The sequence below is a fragment of the Salvelinus namaycush genome, chromosome 17 (genome assembly GCF_016432855.1).
Source record: "Salvelinus namaycush isolate Seneca chromosome 17, SaNama_1.0, whole genome shotgun sequence".
NCBI classification, from domain to species: domain Eukaryota; kingdom Metazoa; phylum Chordata; class Actinopteri; order Salmoniformes; family Salmonidae; genus Salvelinus; species Salvelinus namaycush.
In genome coordinates this window covers 33,561,621-33,579,558 of record NC_052323.1, presented here as the reverse complement: position 1 = coordinate 33,579,558, position 17,938 = coordinate 33,561,621, and the positions used below count along the sequence as shown (strand labels likewise).

Here is a 17,938-nt window from a genome sequence, read left to right as displayed (position 1 = left end):
ATAATGTGGTCCTAATTAATTGACCAAATCCTGAACAGCTGTTTTGTATCACATAGAATATGATTTAACAGAATCAGTTACAGAGATTATTAAATGTTAAACTCAATCCCCTAAAGAACAAAATACATATTACCCTGCCATATTATTAGGAGGGAATGAGTGAAGACAGACAGAAGCTGTGGCTGCTGCCTTGTGCCTACCAATCATTTGTATTTACACTAGATGACTATTAGGGGGCGCTGTGTTGAAGCCAGCGTGCCTCCAACCTGGCACCCCACTGCTGTTGTAAACATGTTTTTGGAAGCTATCGAAATGTATTAAAGTCTACATTTGTTTTTGCCACATTTATTATACTGAACAAAAATATAAACGCAACATGCAATAATTTCAAAGATTTCACTGAGTTACATTTTATATATGAAATCAGTCAAATGAAAAATTAATTAGGCCCTAATCTATGTATTTCTCCTGACTGGGCAGGGGTGCAGCTATGGGTGGGCCTTGGAGAGCATAGGCCCACCCACTGGGGAGCTAGGCCCAGCCAATCAATTAGTTTTTCCCCACAAATAGGCTTTTTTACAGACAAATACCCCTCAGCACCCCCCTTCAGATGATCCCGCAGGTGAAGAAGCTGGATGTGGAGGTCCTGGGCTGGTGTGGTTACACGTGGTCTGCGGTTGTGAGGCCGGTTGGACGTACTGCCAAATTCTCTAAAACGGCATTGGAGGCAGCTTATGGTAGAGAAATTCAAATGTAATTATCTGGCAACAGCTCTGGTGGACATTCCTGCAGTCAGCATGCCCTCAACTTGAGACATCTGTGGCATTGTGTTGTGTGACAAAACTGCACATTTTAAAGTGGCCTTTTATTGTCCCCAGCACAAGGTGCACATGTGTCATGATCATGCTGTTTAATCAGCTTCTTGATATGCCACACCTGTTAGGTGGATGGATTATCTTGGCAAAGGAGAAATGCTCACTAAAAATGGATGTAAACAAATTTGTGCACAACATTTTAGAGAAATAAGCATTTTGTGCTTATAGAAAATGTCTGATTTTGTATTTAAGCTCACAAAACATGGGACCAACCCTTTACATGTTGCGTTTATATTTTTGTTCAGTGTATATTACAGACACCTTAATGCATACTTTTAAATTATGTGAGCTAAACATAAACATTTAAAATTCAAATATTTAAAAACATTTTCCTTAAAGTATATATTTTTAATATTACATACCTTAAGGGAAGTCTGGGACGGGAGCCGTATGGTTAGTGAAGAAAGTCCCATTGCAAATGTACGGTCCCTTACCTGACGTCTTATTACGTCGCAGAAAATCGCGGACGGCGTCGGGCCGTGGGCGGCGGAGAGCTCTTTCAGGAAGTCACTCAAAAAAACGTCTCGGACTTTCGGTTTCCGTTTTATAAAAATGACAAATTTTTGACTTTTTTCTGCATTCTCGAAAATTCCCACAAGAGGGAAAATAAATCATATTGCAGGCGCACGAACACGTGGCAAACGAGCGCGGCCTTTTCTCCTAAACTGAAAATATTTCGAAGACGAAACTCGGCGAGCGTAGGTTAGGAGTAATGGGCAGTTGGCCCCGAACGAGATGGCGTCGAGACCTCGGCGCTTTTTGAGTTATGGCCATTTTTCTGGGATTAAAGGGTTAAAACGCAAGTAGGGTGCTAATTTGACCGCTTCATGTCAAAGTACATAAGCATACGGTGTCAGGAAAAAAAGAACCAGCCATTTATCTATCGTAATTTAAGAGAAATCGTACATTGACCGTTTGGTGATGTTCACAAAGAGGATTTTTTTTTTCCAAAAAATCACAGATCCAGTTGCAGTGTGTTCAGACGTACATTTTTAAAGTGGGTCTCGAAGCTCTGCGAGAATCCTGTGATTTTATATGATTTTATGAAATAACACACACTCCTTTAACCCTCTTTAAATAAGTCCGCTCTTAACATAAAGACTTAAAACTCAATATTATATAAGAGTCTACACAGAGGAGGGTATGTGTTCACTCTCAGCTTCCTATGTCAACTGGAAGTACCTTAAATGGTGCCATAGGGTCAGGTTTGAAGGGTAATAAAGGTCAGATCTTTTCAAAACTTCACTTGTGTGATTAGACAACCCTCATGAACTGTAATATGTCATTTTTCCAAACAGATGTCAAAGAAAAGCTCTCTCACACAAACGCACAGACACAAAAAGGAAGGATGGAGTGAAAAAGTACGGTGCTTAAAGAAACACAAAGCCCACAATGGCATTAGTATTATCTCTAGGCCGTGCCGAGTTCAACGAGATGCCCCGCTTGACCGTAGCTCGCTCGATCTGAGCGCAGCGACCGTTACAAGAGAACGGACACAAATGACCTTTTGACCTCAATGCCAATTTCATTTGCTTTTGGGACACAGAGAGAGAACCGTTAAGGTTAGAAACACAATTTCACCTCAGGAGTGTTCTTAAGGTCCTCCCGATCTGTGCAAGCCTAACCCTGACCTTGTGGCATTAACCCTTCACAGTTAAAAGAAGGTGTTTACATCAAATAGTTTAAAATGAAATGTCTCCCCATTGGAATACATTGACTGCACCTCTAAATTCAACCTAAAGCCTATGTGGGTTATGATTGTCTTATGGACCTGTCTTTGATGTCAGTCCATCAGGCCACCATGAGGTCTACCTGTGTCGATTCTAAGCTTCCTGGAGCAACCGGAAGTGGTTAAATCACCCTAAAAGTGTTTGCCATACCCAACATGCAGTTTGAGAGAAATAGTGCATTCAACCCTATGTAAATCAGTCAATTTTTAACATACAGACTTAAAACTCAGGATTCTGTAACAACATACTCCAGTGATGATATGTGTTTTTTTTCAGCTTCCTGTGCCAACCGGAAGTGCCATAATTCGTGTCAAATGGGCTGTTTCAAAGGGTTAAAAATGTCAAATCTTTCCAAAACTTCATATATGTGAATAGACAACCTTCCTGAACTGTAAATCAGTCATTCATCCCATCAGATTTCAAAAAAATAAAAATACACACCCACACAGAAATGATGGAGGGACACTCTGAGGGGCTAAGAGGCAGACAGTGCCTGCAGTAGTTACTTTTGTTCCAACTTTTAAAGAACCGTCAGACCTAGAGTTCTGAAAATTTACAAACCTGTTCTAGACCTCAGGTCGATTGTGCACGGTGAATTATATGACTCTAGAAGGTTCTCGGATCGATAAAAAGCCTCGTGTATTTGCCATGTTTTCAATTCATTTTGACCTCAACGAAACGGACGACCTTTAGAAAAGTCCCAGAGTCTCAAGACTAGGTGCGTTGAAACCGGCTCGGCCCATAGAGACAGACCCCAACGAGCCTGTTTGATTGCTCATTCAAGGACCCCGTAGCAAGGCAATGAAAAAAGTGGAATTTCAGCACCAATTAGGGTTTTGCTCGGGCACCGAATGACCTATCGAGGCGAAACTTGGGATTCGAGGTCGCTTCACATAGGGCTAAACATAATGTGTGAACTGGACCCGCAGCTAGAACATAACTACGTATTATTTGTTTTATTATGGTTTAAATAGAAGGCGCTGTGAATTTTGGGCCTGCTCTGAAATATGTTATAGTTGGCATCTAAAGGAGTTGGAAAAAGTGAGTTTGGAGTCAGATGGTATCAGTTTGGTGTCTGAAAATATCTATTTGACTGATGGACACTGACTTGCTCGTTGACTTTTGTACATTTGCAATATGTTTCAACGGGGAGGTACCATGAGGAAAAAGCGACATGATGAAATTTCACGAAACGAGCGATGGAGAGGAACCACTATCACTGCCCGGCCATCCTGAGGTCATCAGACCGTTGACTTTTGCATTTCTAAAGTATTTAAGAGAATGTACGTTACATTTGCAATATGATTCAACATCACATCATATTGCAAATGCACGTTAGATTTGCAATATGATGTGATGTTGAATCATATTGCAAATGTAACGTGCATTCTTTAAATACTTTAGAAATACAAAAGTCAACGTCCTGATGACCTCAGGATGGCCGGGCAGTGATAGTGGTTCCTCTCCAACGCTCGTTGCGTGAAATTTCATCATGTCGATTTTGGTGATGGTACCCCCGCGTTGAAACATATTGCAAATGTACAAAAGTCGACTAGCAAGTCAACTAGCAAGTGTCAACAAAAGTCAACTAGCAAGTGTCCATCAGTCAATTGGATATTTTCAGACACCAAACTGATACCATCTGACTCCAAACTCACTTTTTCCAACTCCTTTAGAAGCCAACTATCACATATTTCAGAGCAGGCCCAAAATTCACAGCGCCTTCCATGAATGCACCACAATAGCATTCTGAAATCACCACTAAAATGACATTGCCATATTCTCCAGGCCGTGCCGAGTTCAACGGGATGCCCCGCTTGACCGTAGCTCGCTCGGTCTGAGCGCAGCGACCGTTACAAGAGAACGGACACGAATGACCTTTTGACCTCAATGTCAATTTCATTTGCTTTTGGGAGACAGAGAGAGAACCGTTAAGGTTAGAAGCACAATTTCACCTCAGGAACAATCCTAAGGTCCTCCCGATCTGTGCAAGCCTAACCTTGACCTTGTGGCATTAACCCTTCACAGTTAAAAGAAGGCGTTTACATCAAACATTTTACAATGACATTTCGCCCCATAGGAATACATTGACTGCTCCTCTAAATTCAACCTGAAGCCTATGTGGGTTATGAATGTCTTATGAACCTGTCTTTGATAACAATCCATCAGGCTACTATGAGGTCTACCTGTGTTGATTTTAAGCTACCTGGAGCAACCGGAAGTGGTTAAAATCACCCTAAAAAGTGTCCAGATATACATGACTTGCAATTTTGAAAATCACTGCATTCAACCCTATGTAGATCAGTCAATTCTTAACGTATAGACTTAAAACTCAGGATTCTGTAACAGCATACCCCAGTCAAGATATGTGTTTACCTATAGCTTCCTGTGCCAACCGGAAGTGCCTTAAAATGGTTTCATGGTGCTGTTTCGAAGGGTTAAAAAGGTCAGAACTTTTCAAAACTTCATTTGTGTGATTAGACAAGCCTCATGAACTGTAAATCAGTCATTTCTCTAAGCAGATGTCAAAGGAAAGCTCTCTCTCACACAAAAACACACACACAAAGCAATGATGGAGTGAAAAAGTACGGTGCTTAAAGACACACAAAGCCGGCAATGGCATTCCCATTATCCCTAGGCCGTGCCGAGTTCAACGAGATGCCCCGCTTGACCGTAGCTCACTCGGTCTGAGAGCAGCGACCGTTACAAGAGAACGGACACGAATGACCTTTTGACCTCAATGTCAATTTTATTTGCTTTTGGGAGACAGAGAGAGAACCGTTAAGGTTAGAAACACAATTTCACCTCAGGAATGTTCTTAAGGTCCTCCCGATCTGTGCAAGCCTAACTTTGACCTTGTGGCATTAACCCTTCACAGTTAAAAGAAGGTGTTTACATCAAACAGTTTACAATGACATTTCGCCCCATAGGAATACATTGACTGCTCCCCTAAATTCAACCTGAAGCCTATGTGGGTTATGAATGTCTTATGAACCTGTCTTTGATGACAGTCCATTAGGCCACCATGAGGTCTACCTGTGTCGATTCTAAGCTTCCTGGAGCAACCGGAAGTGGTTAAAATCACCCTAAAAGTGTTTGCAATAAGCACCCTGCAATTTGAGAGAAATAGTGCATTCAGCCCTATGTAAATCAGTCAATTTTTAACATATAGACTTAAAACTCAGGATTCTGTAACAGCATACTCCAGTGAGTATATGTCTTTACTTTCAGCTTCCTGTGCCAACCGGAAGTGCCATAATTGGTGTCAAATGGGCTGTTTTGAAGGGTTAAAAATGTCAAATCTTTCCAAAACTTCATAATTGTGATTAGGCTACCCTCCTGAACTGTAAATCAGTCATTAGTCCCATCAGATTTCAAAGAAAAATTTACACACCCAAACAGAAATGATGGAGGGACACACTGAGGGGCTAAGAGGCAGACAGTGCCTGTGGTAGTTACTTTTGTTCCAACTTTTAAAGAACCGTCAGACCTAGAGTTCTGAAAATTTACAAACCTGTTCTAGACCTCAGGTTGATTGTGCACGGTGAGTTATGTGGCTCTAGAAGGTTCTCAGACCGATAAACAGCCTCGTGTATTTGCTATGTTTTCAATTCATTTTCAGCTCAACGAAACGGACGACATTTAGAAAAGTCCCAGAGTCTCAAGACTAGGTGCATTGAAACCGGCTCGGTCCATAGAGACAGACCCCAACGAGCCTGTTTGATTGCTCATTCAAGCACCCCGTAGCAAGGCATGGAAAAAAGTGGATTTTCATTACCAATTAGGGTTTTGCTCGGGCACCGAATGACCTATCGAGCCGAAACTTGGGATTCCAGGTCGCCTCACATAGGGCTAAACATAATGTGAATATTGGACCCGCAGCTAGAACATAACTACGTATTATTTGTTTTATTATGGTTTAAATGGAAGGCGCTGTGAATTTTGGGCCTGCTCTGAAATATGTGATAGTTGGCTTCTAAAGGAGTTGGTAAAAGTGAGTTTGGTGTCAGATGGTATCAGTTTGGTGTCTGAATATATCTAATTGACTGATGGACACCGACTTGCTACTTGACTTTTGTACATTTGCAATATGTTTCAACGGGGGGGTACCATCACAAAAAGCGACATGATGAAATTTAACACAACGAGCGATGGAGAGGAACCACTATCACTGCCCGGCCATCCTGAGGTCATCAGACCGTTGACTTTTGCATTTCTAAAGTATTTAAGAGAATGTACGTTACATTTGCAATATGATTCAACATCACATCATATTGCAAATGCACGTTAGATTTGCAATATGATTCAACACATCATATTGCAAATGTAACAGTGTGTGTTATGTTTGCAATATGATTCAACACATCATATTGCAAACGTAACAGTGTGTGTTATGTTTGCAATATGATTCAACACATCATATTGCAAATGTAACAGTGTGTGTTATGTTTGCAATATGATCCAACACATCATATTGCAAACGTAACAGTGTGTGTTATGTTTGCAATATGATTCAACACATCATATTGCAAATATAACAGTGTGTGTTTGCAATATGATTCAACAGTGTGTTATGTTTGCAATATGATGTGGTGTTTTTCACTGTTGAATCATATGCAAATGTAACGTGCATTCTTTAAATAAACCCTATGTGGGTTATGAATGTCTTATGAACCTGTCTTCAATGACAATCCATCAAGCCACTATGAGGTCTACCTGTGTTGATTCTAAGCTTCCTGGAGCAACCGGAAGTGATAAAATCACCCTAAAAGGGTTTTACCCAACCAGCAGTTTGTGATATATAGTGCATTCAACCCTGTGTAAATCAGTCAGTTCTTAACGTATAGACTTAAAACTCAGGATTCTGTAAAAGCATACCCCGATCAGGATAGGTGTTTACTTATAGCTTCCTGTGCCAACCGGAAGTGCCTTAAAATGGGGTCATAGGTGCTGTTTCAAAGGGTTAAAAAAGTCAGATCTTTCCAAAACTTTAAGTGTGTGATTAGGCAACCCTCATGAAGTGTAAATCAGTCATTTCTCTAAACAGATGTCAAAGAAAAGCTCACACACACACACACAAGTCCAAACTGTTCGTGCACCTGGTATTTTTTTGGGGTTACCAGGTGCCATGTTTCAAGATGGTTGAAATTGCGTTTAGGGGCATCCAGACCTCCATACCCGCTCTGGGAGCACTATTCTACGGCCAAAAATCAATGGGTGCTGGCCTGAGTGATTTATGGAGGTTTGGGGGGTGATACGTTTTTTCTAATTTATTCACATTTTTGACTTCGTATTAAATCAGATTGCAAATGCACAAAACATATTCCTTAAGTACAAGTAAACATTTATAAAAAATTATGATAGTAAAATGTGACTAAAGTATTTTCATACAGTTCTTATATATGTGTAATTGACGTAAAAATCGAAAGAATTTCAAAAAACGGTCCAGAAAGCACTTTTTTAAATGGAATATACGTTTTTTCCACATTTTTAACATTTTTGACTTGTAACTTTTGACTTTTGACTTTTGACTTCCTATGAAATCACATTCCAAATGCATAAAACATATTCCTTAAGTACAAGTAAACATTTATAAAAAATGATGACAGTAAAATGTGACTAAAGTATTTTCATACAGTTCTTATACATGTGTAATTGACATAAAAATCGAAAGAATTTCAAAAAACGGTTCAGAAAGCACTTTTTTAAAGGGGGTGATACATTTTTTCCAAATATTTGACATTTTTGACTTTTGACTTTTGACTTCCTATGAAATCACATTCCAAATGCACAAAACATATTCCTTAAGTCCAAATAAAAATGTCCAAAAAATTATGTTAATAAAATTTGACAAAAGTATTTTCATACAGTTCTTACACATGTGTAATTGACATAAAAATCGAAAGAATTTCGAAAAACGGTCCAGAAAGCACTTTTTTAAAGGGGGTGATACGTTTTTTCCAAATTTTTGACATTTTTGACTTTTGACTTTTGACTTCCTAAGAAATCACATTCCAAATGCACAAAACATATTCCTTAAGTCCAAATAAAAATGTAAAAAAAATTATGTTAATAAAATTTGACAAAAGTATTTTCATACAGTTCTTACACATGTGTAATTGACATAAAAATCGAAAGAATTTCGAAAAACGGTCCAGAAAGCACTTTTTTAAGGGGGTGATAAGTTTTTGCCAAAACTTTCAATATTTCAAAATTTCAAAATATGACTCTTGGGTCTTGACTTGCGTTACAGTAAGCCTATGAAAAATTAAGATGGAACACACTCGCCCACTATAGGATTTTTGGGGTGTTACACAGCTCATTTACAATATGGCATTTGTCATCAACTTTGGACGAAACAGCGCCGGATGTAATATGAAATCCCACACAATCCCATCGTGTATATGGTCCGCTCGGTGCCAATAAGTTGCCATGTTATTTTGTACAATTGGGGGGGGACTTCCCTTACTAATGTTATGGCTCCACCACAGCAAAAAAATATATACATGTAATTTTGTTCTTGAAGCATTTAATTGAAATACTGTAAAATTCCATTTATTCCTAGAGTACCACAGCAGAGTACCCTAGCGGTCAAACAGGGAAATGGTTCCAATCGTTTTTCCCATAGGGGATTTTAGAAATATGTAAAATAAGGGCTGTGTTTTGTGTAGGCTTACCCTGGTGTGACGTTTTGATAAACGTGTAAATCTCTCAAGGACAAGGTGACTTTAATCAATATATTTGTCTGTATTTAGCCTCCCCAAAAATGAAACGTTAATGTGGCTATGATAAAGAACTACACATGCTATGATGATCTGGACGAGACTTCTGAATCAAGACAAATGTAAGAATTTCTGGATCACAGGAAGCTACTGAGGGGAGGATGGCTCATAATAATGGCCGGAATGGAGTAAATGGAATGGCATCAAACATGGAAACCATTTGTTTGATGTGTTGGATACCATTCCATTTATGCCATTCCAGACATTACTATGAGCCTGTCATCCCCAATTAAGGTGCCACCAGCCGCCTGTGCTCTGGATTAACTATCTAATGTTAACTAAATGTAGTAATGAATAAATTGGCTACATTCTTTAAATTGACAATTCTGTGAACCTTGTGCACGTTTTAAATTGACACAATATCTGTTAGCAAAGGTGTCGGCAAGAGATGAAGGTTTCCAGGAGCTTGCAGGGATTTGTAGTTTTGCATGATACCTACTTTGATGCTAATTAGCATTTTCAAAATCTGAGAGTAAATAAATTTGAATATTGATAGTCACCTTGTCTGAGAGCGATTTACATGGTTATCAAAACATCACACCAGGGTAAGCCTACACGAAACACAGACCTTATTTTAAGTGTTTCTAAAATCCCCTATGGCAAAAATGAATAATGGAAAAACGATTGGAACCATTTCCCTGTTTGACCGATAGGTTTTATAGGTATTATGACACCTCCACTTTTGGGCTCTATGGAGGACTTCTCCTACTGGTGACTGCCAATATGGCCGACCCATGGCTTTAAAGCCTCTCAGTGGCCAATACAAAACTTCTGCATCCCAGGGTTTATATACATCATTGGTGCCTACACACAGTATCAAGCACTGTCTGGGACATCAGTGCATCTGACATTTCACTATACAGAGCCTTTTGGTCTTGTCTGCATAGCTACACGAATTAATTAAACTCCTAGTTATAGGACCAATTGAATTGTGGCAGTAACCAGTTGCCTTCTCTGCGGGGTAGACAAAACAGGGTGGACGTGCCCCGTTAAGAGAAAGAGGAATTCCAGTGATTTGAATACAGCGGATTCAAAATCACAATAGTAGTAATGGGAAGTTCGGCTCTTTTTAATGACTCTGATCATTTCAACTCGTTCAGTCTAAAGAAAGAATCTTTCGACTCATTTCGTTCATTTGAGTCAGTAATGCCCAGAGCACGCAGGACCGCCTACCCGCGAACAATGAACTGAAAACTTGAAATAGTCATGATTCTACAAGCCTCTCGTTTCACACAAGGGCTTATTGCAGCTGTCATGTGACTAAGACTTTAAAAAGCGTTCTTTAAACAATGAACATTTGTTGATTGCTAGACACACAAATAAGACGTTTTCTTGATACATTTGAAACGAGGTCTAGTTGTGGCCGCAACCGGACGACTCTTGGCAGAATGCATTGCTTGACTGCCTTGATGATAATCACAATATCGTTCGTGAACTGCAGCACCCCAAACGATTCGTTCTTAAATTGGAGTTTGGTGAGCAGAGTATGTTTAGGTTCTACATCATAACAAATTACTTGCATTCATTATTGCACTATGGGTCAATTATCAGTTCTAAACATGTATTTTTATTTTCTATGCTGTCTGCTGTGTGATAGACAGTTGATCGGTGCGTGTATTAATCCTGCTAGAATTCATTGCGGCCAGTAGGTCAAATAAACGACTAAAATGAACGAGTCACTCAGAAAATAGAATTATGACTCAAGTCAGTAAAAAGAGTCGTTCAAAAAGAACGAATCGTTCGCGAGCTGCACATCACCACACAGTAGCCTAGCTACCTGTCAGTAAAATATAGGACTTCAGAACAGCAGCAGGCACTCGCATCACAACAACACGGTCGTTGGCAGAGGAATGGGGGGTAGCTAGCTAGTTAGATTTCCGAGAATAAGGAAAAGCTCACTACAATCAAGATGGTGTCGTGGATTATCTCCAGGATGGTAGTGTGAGTATGGACTCGGCAGCGTCAGTTTGTTGTATTCGCTCTTGCCAGACCCTATCGCTTTCTACAGCTGCATATACTAACTACTGCTGCCATGGCTTGTGCCCAGATCGTGCGCGGCCAGTTATCTTGATAGCCAGAATGACAGCGAACCTGCTAATTTGCTTGCAATTTAATTGTCGTTGTTGGTTTATAGCCCATGGTGCTGAAATGGGCATGTTGACCACTGGTGTTTCCCAAAGAACGTTTTGTAGGCAAAGAGCAACACCGTTACCAGTGCGAACGTTGGCTAGCTAGGTAGTTAGCTCACATGATAACGCTGCTAGCCAAGTGAAGGTGGAATTAATTAGCTAGCTAACAAGCTTGCTTATGCCATCGAATGAAGCCAATTTGTCAATTTAATATAGTGGTTGTTATTCTAAGTCAGTAAAAAAAAAATCTCTAGTCTTGAATATTGCTAATCACGCATGGTGGATAGTGCATTTTTAGTAAGGTTTGCGTGATGATCATCAAAACATAAGGCAGAAACTGCATTGCTAGCATGACACTGACATCCAGAGAAATCATTGATGCGCTTTCATTCCCACTGAGTGTCACCTGGACCGATAACGTCAAGAATTTGCCTGATTCTCATGATGTTATTTATGAAACGTGTCGACAAGGGTGCTGTTTGATAAGGGGTGAGACTCAAGAGGGAGGCACAGATGTAATTTGATGTTGTAATGAGCCAGTTAGGATAGGCCTACCTGTACCCTGACAGCTAGATTAGAGTCAACAGCTGTTTATACAGTTGAGTCATACACACACAGAGTCATTACCCTACAAACCCCCAGAATATATCTTGCTGTTATCAGCTCTTTGTTTTTGTTAGTCAGTGTTGTCTTCAGGTGGTAGGATTTGTGTGGGCAGTTTATCTGTCAATGTTTTGTTTTCATGTCATCAGTAGCAATTGTCATCTTGGCATAGAATGAGAGCCGCAACTTTAATAGTTTTATAGTTACCTAAATCTCAGAGGTAAAGAGCGGAGCCTGCATGCTATTTTTTAAATGCACAGGTTGTGCTGAATAGATGTCATTGATGTAGCTGATTTTGCATTGGGTTACGTAACCAATAACATCTGAGCCAACCGTTACTTTAGTGTAGAGGGTTTAAGGCTCATTGTGTGGCAGGTAATCATGTGTTAGAGACCAAACACACATGATTGAATGGTCCTGTAAACATGATGATGCTTATCCCAGGGATTGGCCAACCCTGTCTTTATCTTTGTGTACTAGTATGAAAGTCACTGTCATACTCATTCGGTATATATGTTAGCATAAACTCTGTGTTGCTGGGCTTGTAAAAACTGAATTGGACACTACAAGCCAAAGTGCCCAACAACAGGATGGCTATTCATTTCCACTTAATCGGGGTGTATAATTACAGTCGATAGGTCTAATCACAGAAGAATCTGAGCCTGCTCAGTGCTTGGGAGCCATTTCTTCTGTGTCTCCTTGAGTGCATTGAACAGTATGGAGTTGAGATATGGGACAGCGCAGAGAGGAGTCTGGGAGTAAGAGAGAGAGACATTGGACGCCTGCTGTGGGAGTCTGAACCTTGCCTCTGGCCTGCCACGCGTCTCCTCTTATTGGACAGCTACAGCGCAGAGTAGAGCAAAGCAGCCCTGGCAGCATGACTGGGCAAATCACAGACAGACAAAGACCCAGACAGACGCACAGACTCTGTGCACACGAGAAACTCACAGATAGAACAAGGGAAACCCATAGCGGGAAATATTTCCACAGACTAAGCCAAGGAGGTGAGAAAATGTGGACAGAAAGGTGGAATACATGAACCTAGAGTGGTAGAAATGCCCATAGCCTTCACATGGGTGTGTGGCAGATGGGCAGAAAGGTAGCAGGCGTGGTCCTCCCAGCTCTCCCCTCCCTCAGCATTCAGTTTCCTGTCACATCAGCAGTAATCGCCATGCAGCCGGGCTGACAGGACAGAGTGCGATGTGTGTGTGACCGTGGATTTTATTACCATGTGTGTTGCAGACAGATTCACAAACGGTGGCCTGCCGTTATCCTTGTGTGATTGGTCCATCTATCAGTAGCAGAAGCGTTTTCCATTCTTTTCCAATCTTCTGCTTCCTGAACTGATTATTTGTTCCAACAAACCACTGCCCTTTGTCTAAATGTAACCATCTGTTATTGCAATAGAGCGGGTCAGGTGCCCTAACTAGGCTAACCTAGAGTGATATTTTGAGAACTGCCCAGAATATGGCCTACTTTCCCTCAAAGCAACCTATTTATGTTGACTCTGGGAGATCATGGGTTTTAGACTGGAGTCAGGTGTTAGGCCACATTTTACTGGATACATATTGAAACAGAGGGAAACATTTGGTCAGTGTTACTACCCTGAGGTCATGTTGCCCGGGTGATGTTGTTTACTGTACCTTAACCCCTAGCCTCTGACTCATTCCTCTCTGACTCTCCTCTTTCTTCAGCCTGGCCTTCGGGACCCTCTACCCGGCCTACTCCTCATACAAGGCCGTCAAGACAAAGAATGTGAAGGAATATGTGAGTTTTGTACTTCAATACTATACCTCTATTGTTGCAGTGTATTAGTATGTCTTTACAACATCTTCAGTGATGGGCTAAATATTTTAAGTATCTTGTAGTTATTTCATATAGAGATAATACAATGGACAAAGTTATGGCTTTCACTCTCCAATGCGCTGCAGCCAGTTTCCATTGTTTCTGAGGATGAGAGAGCAGTTTAAACACGTTTAAACAGTATCTGTTTAAAATGGGAGCCTCCCAGTTTACCTCATTCCTGTTAGGGAGCAGAGGGATGAGAAAGAGGAGGGGTGGTAGAGGAGGAGTGGAACTCTGTTCTGGCCTTCTGTCTAGCTCCGCCAAGCTCTCTCGTCTCCTGAGCCTTCTCCCTCTGGTTGCTATGGAACCCCCCCCCCCCCCCCCCTCTCAATATTTGAGCTGGGGCACATGCAGACAGAGAGAGGAAGGGATAGATCAAGAGGGAGAAGAGATGCAGAGGAATTTTTTCCCCCTCCCTATCCTTTTCTCTTTTCTGTAATGATTTAACAGTAGAAATAGCTATTTATATAACATCACACATTTGACCTGTGCTGTGTACCTACAGTACATTCAGAAAGTATTCAAACCCCTTGACTTTAACCACATTTTGTTACGTTACAGCCTTATTCTAAAATTGATTAAATAAAAACATTTCCTCATCAATCTACACACAATACCCCATAATGACAAAGTGAAAACAGGTTTTTAGAAATGTTTGCAAATGTATAAAAAACACAAGTATTCAGACCCTTTGCTATGAGACTCGAAATTGAGCTTAGGTGCATCCTGTTTCCACTGATTATCCTTGAGATGTTTCTACAACTTGATTGGAGTCCACCTGTGGTAAATTCAATTGATTGGACATGATTTGGAAAGACACACAACTGTCTATAAGGTCCAACAGTTGAAAGTGCATGTCAGAGCAGAAACCAAGCCATGATCTCAAAGGAATTGTCTGTAGAGCTCCGAGACAGGATTGTGTCGAGGCACAGATCTGGGGAAGGGTACCAAAAAATGTCTGCAGCATTGAAGGTCCCCAAGAACACAGTCGCCTCCATCATTCATAAATGGAAGAAGTTTGGAACCACCAAGACTCTTTTTAGAGCTGGCCGCCCGGCAAAACTGTACATTCAGCGGAGAAGGGCCTTGGTTTGGGAGGTGACCAAGAACCCGATGGTCAATCTGAGACAGCTCCAGAGTTCTTCTGTGGAGATGGGAGAACCTTCCAGAAGGACAACCATCTCTGCAGCACTCCACCAATCAGGCCTTTATGGCAGAGTGGCCAGACGGAAGCCACTCCTCAGGATTAGGGTTGCAAAGGGTCGGAAATTTTCCATGGGGAATTTTGCTTAAATTCATCAAAAAAGTTTCGCGAGCTTATAAAACAGTGAACCTTTTTTGTGGGATACACATAAGGCAATTCTAGGTCTTGTGGCATATTTTGGTTAAACTATCCACAATTCAATGGAATTGTAACCCTTTGCATGCACAGTGCATTCTTCCATCACATGTACAGCTCTCAAGATCTTGCACACTAATGAGATGCTATTGAGCCCACACTACTACACTGTCTGAGCCAAGGACTACATGCTTTCTGGTAAGTTTTGATTACAATACTGGGTGGGGTGAATATATTTTGTATGACATGCATGATTTTTTGTTTAACTAGTAAATCGTAGCCTACAGCAAAGTGTGTTTAAATCATTTCTAACTTGTTAACAATTTCTGCTAGTTAGTTTTTGCTACCATGTCGGTTTTAGCTTGCTTGAGCCTGCTAACTGAGTGTTAATTCACCTGTTTCCATACGTTTCATTTTAAAACATTTATCTTACAAAGGAGTTGTTTAATCTAACTGCTTAACTATTTATCTGTACATGGAATTGTATTTTTTACTCATTTGTTTCTATTCTTTACAGGAAAAGTCCCTCTACTTCTATTCGAGGTGAATATGATGAATCACACACCTTATCGATAGCAGCAGCTCATGGTCCTCCTGGAATCAGAAGTTTTTTGACTCAATGGAGGAACATAGTCAGAGAAATGCTCGAGCTGTGTATGCAACTGGTTCACCTCTGATGCTAACAGGCAATGTGTATTGGAAGAGATTTCTGAATGTTCTTCACCCAGCATACACCCATATAACCAGACATGCTTTATCTTCTCATTTGCTGGATGCAGAGTTCAAAAGAGTTCAAGTGAAGGTCAAGCAAATCATAGAGAAAGCAGACTGTATTGCAATCATCTCTGATGGGTGGTCGAATGTTTGTGGGCAACTACATCAACGCCACCCCTCAACCAGTATTTTACAAGAGCACAGACACAAGGAACAACAGACACACCGGTCTCTACATTGCAGATGAGCTGAAGGCAGTCATCAATGACCTTGGACCACAGAAGGTATTTGCACTGATGACAGACAATGCTGCGAACATGAAGGCTGCTTGGTCTAAAGTGGAGGAGGCCTACCCTCACAGCACACCCATTGGCTGTGCTGCTCATGCATTGAATCTGCTCCTCAAGGACATCATGGCACTGAAAACAATGGATACACTCTACAAGAAAGCCAAGGAAATGGTTAGGTATGTGAAGGGCCATCAAATAATGGCAGCAATCAACCTCACCAAGCAAAGTGAGAAGAATAAGAGCACCACATTAAAGCGGCCCAGCAACAACCGTTGGGGTGGTGCTGTCATCCTCCTGGATGATGTATTTTGGGAGAGGGTGGTAAGCAGCCTGAAACTTCTGAAACCTATAGCAGCAGCCATTGCACAGATTGAGAGAGGTGATGCCATCCTGCCTGATGTTCAGACTCTGCTTGCAGGTAAAGAGAAGAAATCCGTACTGCCCTGCCCACTTCACTGTTGCGCCAAGCAGAGGAAGCTGCAGTTCTGAAATACATCAAAAAGCCTGAAGCCCATACACACCACAGCGTACATGTTGGACCCCAAGTATGCCGGCAAGAGTATCCTGTCTGGTGCAGAGATCAACAAGGCCTATGGTGTTATCAGTACCGCGCCTCGCCACCTTGGCCTGGATGAGGGAAAGATTCTTGGCAGTCTTGCGAAGTACACTTCCAAGCAAGGGCTTTGGGATGGAGATGCAATATGGCAGTCGTGCCAACATATCTCATCAGCCACCTGGTGGAAGGGACTTTGTGGATCTGAGGCCCTGTTGCCTCCATCATCCTCCAAATCCCACCATCAGCCACCTCAGAGTGCAACTGATCCTTGTTTGGGAACACACACACCAAAGCACGCAACAGGCTGACCAATGCAAGGGTTAAAAAATTGGTGGCCATCCGGGCAAATTTGAGGCTTTTTGAGCCTGACAACGAGCCATCCTCAACAAGGTTGGAAAGTGACAGTGAAGATGAGGCTTCAGAGTCTGATGTTCAAGAGGTGGACATTGAGGAGGTCCAGGGAGAAGACATGGAAGCCTGAGAGGAAGACAACCAAAGCTTTAGTTTCTATCATTTTACAGATGTATGTTGAAAACGTTTTTGGGAGATGCGATGGATCATTGGGGATCATTCAATATTCCCTTTTGTTGTTCAGTGAAATCATCCCATGTGATGAGTCAACTCATTTAATTAAAGTTAAATTCGTAACTAAATTGTTTTTTAAATTTTTATTGGAAAGATTTAATAATTTGCAATTGTCTACTTATGATAAGGGGAAAGTTTATGTTTTTGTGTCCATATGATATTGTAAGTATATCCAATACAAAAAACATCTACATTTAAATGGTATTAATATTAATTTGCATATATTCCCACGGAATGTTTCCACCTCTGAATATTCCCCAAAATGTGCAACCCTAGTCAGGATCGATGGAAAGATGAACGGAGGAAAGTACAGAGAGATCCTTGATGAAAACTTGGTCCAGGGTGCTCAGTACCTCAGACTGGGGTGAAGGTTCACCTTCCAACAGGACAACGATCCTAAGCACACATCAAAGACAATGCAGGAGTGGCTTTGGGACAAGTCTCTGAATGTCCTTGAATGGTCCAGCCAGAGCCCGGACTTGAACCCGAT

At 41.2% G+C, this 17,938-nt stretch overlaps 1 protein-coding gene across 1 annotated transcript in view; it reads left to right on the top strand.

Moving 5' to 3' along the window:
* The first annotated feature begins 11,141 nt into the window (after nt 1–11,141).
* LOC120062555 (receptor expression-enhancing protein 2-like) overlaps nt 11,142–17,938 on the top strand; it is a 33,215-nt gene continuing 26,418 nt past the window's right edge. Inside the window, exons 1-2 of the mRNA XM_039012611.1 lie at nt 11,142–11,328; nt 13,814–13,886. Coding sequence (XP_038868539.1) covers nt 11,297–11,328; nt 13,814–13,886 — 105 coding nt within the window. The 5' untranslated portion in view covers nt 11,142–11,296. The remainder of the gene's footprint in view (nt 11,329–13,813; nt 13,887–17,938) is intronic.